The 11,737-nt window shown below is 36.4% G+C and overlaps 1 protein-coding gene across 1 annotated transcript; it reads left to right on the top strand.

Moving 5' to 3' along the window:
* Positions 1-7,890: 7,890 nt before the first annotated feature.
* On the top strand, positions 7,891-10,264 carry LOC107885927 (zinc finger protein VAR3, chloroplastic). Its single transcript, XM_016812853.2, has 6 exons — positions 7,891-8,333; positions 8,583-8,700; positions 8,815-9,152; positions 9,249-9,380; positions 9,450-9,548; positions 9,653-10,264. The coding sequence occupies exons 1-6, from the start codon at positions 7,891-7,893 to the stop codon at positions 10,086-10,088; spliced, it is 1,566 nt and encodes a 521-aa protein (XP_016668342.2). The 3' UTR covers positions 10,089-10,264.
* The last annotated feature ends 1,473 nt before the right edge of the window (positions 10,265-11,737 follow it).

Below are 11,737 nucleotides of genomic sequence, written 5' to 3'. Positions count from 1 at the left end.
GGATTCTGTCAACTAGGGGCTTATTTGACCTTATTTGGTCAGTTACCGGAGGTATTGTAGGTGCGGGGGTTGTATTAGTCGGGAAGGGAGGTTGTGGAACAGCCGTATTAGTTCGAATGTATTGGTTGAACCAATCATTCATCACGCTATAGAAAGCTTGTCTAGCTTCATCATTCGGGTTACTAGCATTAGGTTGAGAGTCCGCCGGCACTGTCCCTTGTGCAGGAGCAGGCGCTACACTCTCAAGATAATCAGCTACCTCTCGGTCGGGATCGGGATCCATTACTATAAATAAACACATTTACAATTGTCAGAAATCACCACACTATCAAGTAATCACATAAAATGGCATGTATAGCTAGACCCAACGCATTACGGTAGTCCTACAATCGACTAAACCTGGCTCTGATACCAATCCAATGTAACACCCCGAACCCGAGACCGACACCGGAGTCGAACACGAGGTGTTAACAGACTTTAAACCCCTTATAAAAAATATTTCCCAGACACTGCCAATCTGCGTACTAGTCGCTTTAAAAATCATATCTTGAGTTTCACAACTCGAAAATCAGTTTCGTGATTTTTCCCTGAAACTAGACTCATATTCCCAATTAGTACAGTTTATTAGTCAAAGTCTCCCATGTTATAGGGATCGACTACACTGACCTTTGCGCAATACGACTTGGATATCTCCCTGCACAGAGCTTCAATACTGATGCCGTTTGTTTCTATAGAAACCAGACTCAGAGAGGAATCTATACATATATGGCATGACTTCTAATTATCTCTGGTTAATTTATAATGAATTTCCAAAGTCGGAACAGGGAATCCAGAAACCGTTCTGGCCCTGTCTCACGAGAACCTGAATATCTCTTAACATACTGTTCGTATGATTGTTTCGTTACTTTCATATGAAAATAGATTCATCAAGGTTCGTTTACATAATTTATTCACTATTTAATTCCATTCCTACTATTTTTAGTGAATTTCCAAATCTACATCACTGCTGCTGTCAGCATCTGCCTTTAAGGTAGACTTTACCTATTTCATAGTTTCCATGATTCAACTAGCCCTTTTTGCATAAGTAGCACAATTTATGATAGTGATTAACCATTCCCATGGCCAATCCTTGTCAAGCCTATCCACACCTCTCAATAACCATATCCATACCAAATGATTATAACATTACACTCAAACATATATAAGCCATTTTCGCATGGCTAACCAAAATTATACAAGTCCAAAGGGTCCATGACCCACAACAAACGGGTAGTCCTACACATGCCATTTCGAAGTTCAACCAAAATTGTACCAAAAGGGGGGCTTTGATAGTGTGGGCGACTTTGACTTCAAGATCCCGAGTCCGATAGCTGGAGAACCAAATCTATAAAACAGAGGAGCAATGAAACGGAGTAAGCAATTTATGCTTAGTAAGTTTTGAGCAAGGAATTCCAGCACAACAAAAGTATAGCATTCATATAGCTAAACGGATAATTTCATATGCACAAATTTTCGATATCATACTTGCTTCACATTACCAACCCTTATGTACATACACAAAAGATCAACTTAGCCAATAGCTCGTTTATCAACTGAGCGAATACTTATTTGTAAGGGCTCAACTAAATTCAAGCACATACGAAACATACCTCAATGTTGGGATGTTTCTAGAGTATTAACTGAAATTTTTAAAGCAAGATCATTCATTCCCAAATCACGTACCTTCGAAATTTAACCGGATATAGCTCCTCGTTCAAATGCCTTCGGGACATAGCCCGGTTATAGTAACTCGCACAAATGCCTTCGGGACTTAACCCGGATTTAGTAACTCGCACAAATGCCTTCGGGCTTAGCCCGGAATTAGTATCTCGCACAAATGCCTTCGGATCTTAGTCCAGATATGGTCACTTAGCACAAAGCCTTCGGGACTTAGCCCGGACATCATTCAAATAACCATGCACATTTAACAATAAATCATGGCACATTCGTATTTCATTTTCGTTAGCAAAACTCAAACACAAGACACTTATCATTCTTGTAATTTCGGCTCAATAGCCACACACAAAGAGCATGATTTTGATTTGCTTAAAACATGATCTAATCAAATCTTAATTTAAGCTCTCTTACTCAAGAACTTACCTCGGATGTTGTCGAACGATTCCGATGGCTATTCGACCACTTTTTCCTTCCCTTTATCGGATTTAGTTCCCCTTTGCTCTTGAGCTTAATTAAACAAATAAATTGATTTAATCATTTGAGCATCGAAAAGAGGAACACAAGGCACTTAGCCCATATTTATACATTAGACATTAAAGTCACATATGTACGGAATCATGAATCAAACTCAACATTTTAGCTAATTTTCCCCATTGGCCGAATTTTCTAAGCCAAGACAAAAGCATCAATATGCTTGCCTCCAACCGAATACATGCAACACCAAATCTTCTTCCTATGGCCGAATATGCATGTCTATGTTGGGGCCGATTATATGCTTAATACTTCCTACAAGTATGGTTACTTGTATTGATTATAAATATCATCTTGTTTCAAGTTCAAAACTTGGCTAATACACACATATATACACTAGTAAAGCATCCTCTCCCTTTCCATCAATTTAACACATGCATTGCTCATTAACATACAAAAGTTATATTCGGCCTTAGCACACAACTTGCTAGCCGATTCTTCCCCATCTAGCAACCAATGCACATATGTGCTCACTCAAAAATGCTAAAAAGGAGATTCAAGAATCATCAATCCACCATCACATGCATCATTAACAAGCTTCATATTTAGCATGCAATGGCATTAACACAAAATCCACCTAGGCCAAATATCATCCCCATGACATAGCAAGGATTTGAACCATGGGCTAATTAGAACTCAAGCTAGCAACTAAAAACATGCATGAATCTCATGGCACAACCTCAAACATACCTTAATCTAGATATAAGTATGGCGAAACCTCCTCCTAATCCTCTTCCAAATCAAACATGAAGCAAGAACTCCTTCCTCCTTCCTTAGAATTTTCGGCCAAATGAAGATGAAAAAGGATGAACAAAATTTTCTCCTTTCTTTTCTTTAACTCACGGCAATGGGGGGGGGAAGACAACCACACACATTTTTTTTGTTTCCATCATATTCCCTTTCATTATTTTATGCCCATGCTCCTTATTTTATTTTTCCTAACATACCTCACTAACATAACATGTTTGTGACATGTTTCCACTCATGATGCACTAACACAACATGTCTATGACATGTCTTGCCCATCACACTTGGTCTACCATGCTTGTCATGGCCGGCCACTACTCATTAGGGGGGGAATTTGACATGCAACTCCCCCCTTTTTCCACATGCACTAATAGGTCCTTACGCATTGACCTATCACATTTTAAAATTTTCTCACATAAGTCCTATTTGATGAAATTCACTTACAATTAACAAAATTCAAACACGAAATTTTCACACATGCACATGTACATATAATGAGCATCAATTATGACGATTAATTATTTTTACGACTCAGTTTAGCGGTCCCGAAACCACTTCCCGACTAGGGTCAATTTTGGGCTGTCACAATTCAGCAATCACTTAACCCATTTTAACCTCAACTTTCAAGTTAAAAGCAATTAACCACTCACCATATCCTACATTACTATCCATTTTAATGACATTAAAACATCTACTAAGAGTTTCAAGCTTCTTGGCCGAATTTCAACCTCAAAATCCTAAGTCAAATCTATAGGATGAGTAGAATTTGAACTAACCATCTCAAACATGCATAGATTTTCAAGAATCATTCAATACATACCTCATGCTAGCCATCTTCCAAGCCAAAATCAAATAACCAAATCTCCCTTCCTTCTCCTCACTCACGGCAATAGCCAAAGAAAAAAAAAGATGAACACTCCCTCTTCCCTCCTTATTTTATTCGTCTTTTCCTTTTTAATTCCTTTCTTTAATTTATATTAATTTACTTACCAATATTAAATAATAAACAACATAAACTTGGAGGAATGGAACCATGCTTGGCCGGCCACTTAACATGAATTGGGCACTTTGACATGCAAACCCAAACTTTCCTATTTTAATACTATTTGGTCCTTACTTATTTACCTATCATAATTTTCTAAGTCTCTCAACTAGATCCTTTCAAGCAAAATTCACATTCCTAAGATAAAATTAAAACATCAAATTTTTATACAAGTACTATCACACATATAAGATATGCAAATAAAATTTTAACTAAATTTTATGACTCGATTTTGTGGTCCCGAAACCACATTCCGACTAGGGTCAAATTAGGGCTGTCACATACCCATAGGTGAAATTTGTGTATTTTGGTGTTTTATGATAGAATATGAGGTTTTAAATTAAGTTAGACAACTTATACTACTCGGTTTTAAGTGAAAACGAGTAAAAGGGCTTAATCAGTAAAAATACCTAATAGTCAGAAGTACATGTTAGAGTGTGTATTTGATGTTGCTATAGAAGGGAAAAATGATCAGCATGTCATAAGACATAAGAATAAAGGATGAAGTTTAATACCCGAGCCTAGGGGCAAAAGTGTAATTATGCAAAAGTTTAAGGGCAAAAATGTAATTTTGCCAAAGTTCATATTAAAGACTGTTTTGATGAATGTATGTATTAAATAAGATTAATTTGGCATTATAGGTCAAGAGAAACGAGATTCAAGTCGCGATCGAGGGAAAAACAAAGTTTACGAAGAATAGGCTCGATTGCTAATATTTTGTATCGAGGTAAGTTCATGTGTAAATGTAGTAACATAATTGTCAATTTAAGCAATTTAATGGTTATTGTTGAATAATATGTAATTATGTGAATTACTTGATAAGTATGAACTATCACCGAAGTATCGATTTCGATATTCTGTGGAAGACGACAAAGATGTGTAATCGAGGAAAAAGCCCGTTTGAACCTTGGGAATAGATTAGAATACAAGTGACATGTCACTAGGATATTTGAGTTCCGAAATCGTTGAGTTGAGTTCGAGTTCGTGAGATGTAACTAGGTATCTGAACTCGTTGAATTGAATCCGAGTTCACTTATGGATGCGAACGCCCGAGCTCGTTGAGTTGAGTCTGAGTTCACTTATGGGCAGGTTACATGGTAGCTTGGCTACATAAGTTCTGCAGGCTATTGAGTTTGTCTAGCTACGGGTATGGCACTTACGTTCATGAAATCCGCGTATTCGAATTATATTCCGATGTGTTCAACGGGTGATTATTAAGTGAATGAGAAGAATGCCTAAAGCGAAGGTGATATATTGGTAAGTGTGGTGAATGAGAAAATTTGACAGGTATGTGCTTAAATCCTCGGGTTGAGAACTTGGTTTGATGAAATCGTAGAAAGATATTAAATGCAAACGAAACACGAATGTCTTGATGTTGTTTATGCAAATGATGTTTTATGTGGAATTGCATGATTATGTTACTTGCTATTTGCATGTGAACTTACTAAGCATTTATGCTTACCCCCTCCTTTTCATTCATTGTAGTTGTTGACAAGTCGGCTTGAGAATTGGGATAGGTTGAGGGCTCGTTCACACTATCCGAAGGCCTAAATTGGTAAAATGGCTTGTGTATTTTGAATGTGGCATGTATGGCAAAATACTCACTTTGTGGAAATGATTTTATGACATGGTTATGGTTTGGTAAGAAAAGGGTTTGTGAAAGATTAGCCATTGGAATGGCCAATCTAAATCATATTTGATGCCATGTATGTTTAAAATGCTATTTAGTCCATGGAAATCTATAGTAAAGTGAAATTTGTTATAAAACAGAATATTGCTGTAGTAATTATGTGAATTTAAAAAATCACTAAAAATAGTAGAAATTGACTTACATGATGAATAAGGTAAAGAATCTAAGCTTAATGAGTCTATTTTCATATGGATTGAACAAAACAGGTATATGAATTATATTTTATGAGATATTTGAATTTTTGTGAAACAGGGTGAGAGTGATTTCCGGATCCCCTGTTCTGACTTTAAGAATTCATCATAAATTGTAAAAAAATAATTAGAAGTCATTCTTTATATGTACAGATTCCTTATTGAGTCTAGTTTTAAGAGAAACAAACAGCATAGTCATTGAAATTCTTTATAGAGATAAATATGATTCGTAATACACAGAGGTCAGAGAAGTAGAACCCTGAAATAGCGGAGACTTTAACTAATAAATTGTACTAATTGGCCCGACCAAAAATTCTAAAAAAAAATAGATAGATATATGAGTCTCGTTTCAGGAAAAGTTTACGAAATTGGATTTTGAGTTTCAGAACTCGAGATATGAATTTTTAAGCGACTATAATGCAGATTGCCAGCTTGTCTGGAAGTTTTAAAAATAAATTGTTTGAGCTGTATAAGTGATGAATTAAGTCCGTTAACACCTCGAATTCGACTCCAGCGACGGTCTCGGGTACGGGGCATTACAGGTTCGAAAAAAGATTAAAAATTTGGCTTGTGTATTGTAATGTATCTTACTTCAATAATTAATATTAAGTTACATTTTACAAAAAAAATTAATGAATAAATAAATAAGTTTGTGTTTCCACTACATGAGTTACCATATAGTCATTAGCACTTCTCCTCGATGCTCTTGAGTTGTGTGTACACATTGAAGTCATTGAGTTCGTAACTTCTACATTTTCTCCAATCAAGTTTATCCCAAGAATCTCGGGTTGTAGGGCTCAGAAGCAATCAAGTTGGCTTAGTTTCTTCTGAGCCTTGCAACCCGGGATTCTCAGGATAATTTTTTCCCTTTATACCCCACCCCATCCCCTATATAAACCTAAAAATTTCACTTGCCGTGTCAGTATTGAGCCATCACTTGAGAAGCCATGATCGCTTTGCAACTCGAGGTCGAAGTTGGCAGTGATTATATCATCTTGGGTTGAAGTGTAAATAAGGCTTCAAGTTTATAAGGGTTATGTTGTCAAAGGATGGAGCATAACCAGGGTTGTAGTTGGCGGTGTTAATGTGAGCACCACAACGAGTTTTTCCTTATCAAATGAGCATGCTTCATAAAACCAATACACAAGTGTGAGAAAGGAAAACACAAGAGGCATTCCAATGTAATCAAGTAATTTGTGTTGTCTATCTCCACCAAAGGCGGTGACCTTATTAGTATAACCTATTACACCCCAATGCTGTCATGTGTCATAATAACGGGGTCATCGCCTTCGGTGGTGATGGATATGACACATTACTTGACTATACTAAAATGCCACTGCGTTTTTCTTTCTCGTATTTGTGTTTGAGTTTTATAAAGCATTATCTTCTAATAAGAAGAGCCCGTTGTCGTGCCCACATAACCACTGTCAACTACGACCCATTTATGCTCCATCCCTTAACAACTTAACATTTGTAAACTTGAAACACAATTACACTTCAACCCCAGACCATATAATGACCGTCAACTTATATCTTGAGTTGCAATACGATCCGACTTTCTAGGTGATGGCTCCATACTCACATGACAGATGAAATTTATAGATCACCTAGCGCTATGGCACCACTGTTAATTCAAAGCTTCCTTAAAATTATAATAATGTTTATCTCAAACACAAACAAAAATAAATCTACAAACTTTTAATTTTCAACCGAATTTTTTTTTCCAAAGTGAAAACATGCCCTACACGACACGTTTTCTTTTCTCTTCAAAAAAACAACATAGATGAAGAAATTCTCGAATCTTTTATTTTTTGAGCATATTCTATTAAATTAACCAAATTTAATCATATAACTATTAAATATAAAAAAAAATTGAGGCGGGAGTGTTGCTGTTTTATGAGTATTAAAGCTCAAATGACCGTTACATAGAAATTTTCCGCCGAAAAGGAAACCTCGAAACCAACTTTTCTTAGATGAAGAAGCTTTTTAGAAGTAGCTATAATGAATTTATGTACACTGCTCTCAAAATCCATTTCCAGAAATTTGGCTTCCCTCTTGTACCCATTTCATATGTTCACAACTTTACCAGAACCCTACATTCCAATTCAAAGTTTGATGTCGTTCTTAATGAGCTCGCTGAGCTCCATCCTCCAAAACCCAGTTCCCACGCTGCCCAATCACCGTCGGGAATGGATGTGCCCTTTGATCATGAGAGACCCACGAAGCGGAATGAATCAGCGGTTCACATTTCACATCCGTGGCAGGAGTGGGTGGATTTGATGGAATGCTTGTTGAGGAGAGGCTATTTCGATGGAGATGGAAACCCTTTTGAAAATGGCCAATTGGGTTCCAAAGAAGCCAATAGTATCCGCACTGCGTGCCTTAATTTTGCTAGGGATCGCTTTAGTCTTATAAGGTAATGGAGGATTTTCAGTAATGACTATTTCATCTATTTTCTTAGTAATGACTATTTCATCTATTTTCTTTCTTTAGGTTTGGGTGCATATAGCCTGTTTGATAATATTCCTCTCAGTTAAAATCCTCTTCTTTCTTTTTTTTTTCCTTAACGTTCGTCGGGAATTGACTTGCTTCGACCACTATGTTGGTTAAGAGTTTTTCCCCTGAGAACTGTTTTGTTGTTTCTGAATAGTCTTTTGGCTTCCAGGTATTTCTCAAGGAAAGATATTCAGATCATAGTAGGATGTGGATGCCCAAGCCTAGATAGGAAAGTTGTCAATTCTGGGAAGCGCTTAAGAGCTCATGTGGGCATTGATGAAGGAAATGTATGCACTAGGGCTCTTCTCTTTTGTTAGTGCCTATAGTTGATGTGGCCAGCGAAACAGATATTTTCGGTTTTTCATTTTCCTGATTATTGTTCTTTTATTTTCTCTTTGCAGGTTTGCAGCTCATGCAAATTGAGAGGAAGCTGTGATAGGGCTTATGTGAAGGCACGTGAAGATCAAGGTGGGAGGACCGTGGATGTGATGCGCATTTTATTGACATACAGTCTGGACTCGATCACCAGTTCTGTAGAGAACAAGCCATGTCAAAACAAATCAGTTAAAGAATCAGTTCGAACACTGCTGAAAGAAATGGTTGATTATGGCAGCAAAGATCAACAAGCTGACATGCCGAATGCAGTACCCTCAAGAGGGGATGCTTCACTGCATGATCATTCAAGTACACAAGGACATATAAAAGTTCCAATGAAGCCAGGCGATTGGCTTTGTCCCAAGTAATTTGATAGCCTAATGTTATAGTGATTTGAAAATTTGATTCTCGAAGTGTTTGTGCATTGTGAATTTAATTTGCTTTGCTTTCCATTTGGCAGATGCAACTTCCTAAATTTTGCAAGAAATATTAAGTGCTTGCATTGTGATGGTTTATTCGAAGAAAGACTGAGGCAACTGCGGGAGGATCAGGATCATCTGCCATTAAAGAAGGGAGATTGGATATGTGAAAGGTTCTGATTCTTTAGTTTCTTTTGAGTTTCTAATGGTGCATTCCTGATGAAGACTTCCAATTCTTACAGATGCAACTTCTTAAATTTTGCAAAGAATACAAGATGTCTGCAATGCAAAGAAAATCCCCCAAAACGACATCTCAATCCCGGGGAATGGGAATGTGAATCGTGAGTTTTCTTTTGCATTCAATTTCCCTTGAATTCTCCAAAACTGAAATATAACAGCCTTGTTTATTATGTTATGGAAAATTTGAATGTTTGGCATTATACAGGTGCAACTATATTAACTTTAGACGAAATATGGTGTGCTTGAAATGTGACCACAAACGGCCAAAGGTGCCAAATGCTTCAGGTACATGCACTGGTGAATTTGAAGGCAGCATTGGTAAATCCACAAGGCGAGACAGAAAGCAAAGTAAAGATTCAGATAGATGGAGGTTTGTACATGAATATAATGAAGATGAAGAATGCTTGGATTCAAGGACAGAGAATTCCAAGTTCACTGATTTTCCCATTACTAGAAGTAGGACTACTTGGTCATTTAACACAGGGAAATGCGAGTCGACATTGGAGATGGAAGCAAAGAACAAAAGTCTGCCAACAGTAATGCAAAATGATGGATCTAAATGCACTGACAGTCAGAGAAAGTTGGAATTGCTTGAATGTTCCGACGATGAAGAGATGTCTGGGTGGTTTCGGCGTCGATAGAAGGTCCCTCTTAAAGGTTAATTTCTTCATACCTGCATCTAAAAGTGGTTGACATGATCTAGATGAATGCTCTATTTCCCAAAAGCCTAGTTCTGAAATTGATTGGTTTATTAAAATTTCAATTGTTTCTAATTGTTAAATTACCATTCAAATATAAGAATCATGTTTCTAACTAATTTTTCTGCTTTGCTTATTGATATACCCTTGTCTAGAACCCTTAGTTGGATCATTCAACAACTACAACAATATGACGGAGCTAACCTTTGAGTCTTGCCAAGAAAACTACATGTCTTCTTTTAGAAATCCAAGTTTACACCTAATATGATATTTTCCTTCAATTGAGAAAGCTTTAAATTGGTCCATATAAATCTCTTCCTCCGTATCTCCATATAGAAAGTCTATTTTCACATCCATTTGATGTAACTCTAATCATATGAGTCACTAATGCTATAATAAATTTTAAGGAGTCTTTCTTAGGGACAATAAAAAAGTCTATATACTCAACCCCATCTTTCTTAGCATAACCTTGGGTAACTGGTAGTCTGCTTTATATCATTTGATATTTTCATTTGATTCATATTTGCTTTTAAGATTCATTTGCATTTAACTTGTTTCGAATCTTTTGGCAATTTGATTAGATCCTAAACTTTGTTTTGTTTCATATATTTCATCTCATCTTTCATGAAATTTAATCATTTGTCAGATTCAACATTATTTATGGCTTGTGAAAACAAAACTGAATCGTTATTGATTACAATATAAAATATTGGCCATTACAAATAAAACACATAAGCATTAGGGTTGACTGATTTTCTTTCTTTGTGATCTTAATAGCATTTTTTTTGTGGATTTACTTTCATAAGAGCTTTGTGAGATTGTTTCTTGTAAGATAGTTTCATTATTTAAATTTTTTGAAACACTTCCACTAACTTCACCATTCAAAAGGAATCTAACTTTACTGATTTATATAATTATTGAACTTAGGTTTGAAATGCAAATCTGTATCCTTCGAATTTCTCTAGATAATTAATCCACTTATTGCAGGAGAATCTATTTTTTTTCATATGGATTATATATTCTTCCTTCTGCTTGGCAACCCCAAACTTATAGGTGCCTTAAACTAAGTATTCTCCTAGTCCACGACTTAAAAGAATTTTAGAGGCTGCCTTATTAGGAGCCAACATCAATTTTGGGCAGATGCATTTGCAAAGACATTAGTAACTAGAAGTTGTTTATCATGCTACAAACCATATCCAATAAAGTCCATGCAACACCCCTTACCCGAGCCGATGACGGTCTCGATTAGACGATGTTACATTTGATGTCTAGTGGCATCTTCAGTGACACAATCGATGATTGATGATCATCTATAAGTTTAACCATTTCAACGTCTCAATATGGTCAACCCATGGGGAATTTAACTATCCTGGGGCTCATTGGATCGATTTAATTGCGTTTTAAAAGTAAACTGCGGTATCATTGCTTGAGACTTGCCTCTTTGTTTTTCAAATTTTAGCTATTGACTTTGGAGGTCTTGATGCGTGCTTTGTAAGTATTGAGACTTATGTGCAAAAATGCACAAGTTAGGTCAATCTAAGGTTTCTTGACCTATAAGGTCTACAATTGCTTAGGAAGTTTCCTATCTTATG

The sequence above is a fragment of the Gossypium hirsutum genome, chromosome A01 (genome assembly GCF_007990345.1).
Source record: "Gossypium hirsutum isolate 1008001.06 chromosome A01, Gossypium_hirsutum_v2.1, whole genome shotgun sequence".
NCBI classification, from domain to species: Eukaryota; Viridiplantae; Streptophyta; class Magnoliopsida; order Malvales; family Malvaceae; genus Gossypium; species Gossypium hirsutum.
Note: the sequence above shows the minus strand (reverse complement) of the source record. Positions and strands in the feature narration are given on the sequence as shown.

Coding starts and splice junctions, on each gene's coding strand:
- LOC107885927 (XM_016812853.2), top strand. CDS start 7,891: ATGAAGAAGCTTTTTAGAAGTAGCTATAATGAATTTATGTACACTGCT. Junction 8,334..8,582: donor GATCGCTTTAGTCTTATAAG/GTAATGGAGGAT, acceptor TTTGGCTTCCAG/GTATTTCTCAAGGAAAGATA. Junction 9,549..9,652: donor GGGGAATGGGAATGTGAATC/GTGAGTTTTCTT, acceptor GGCATTATACAG/GTGCAACTATATTAACTTTA.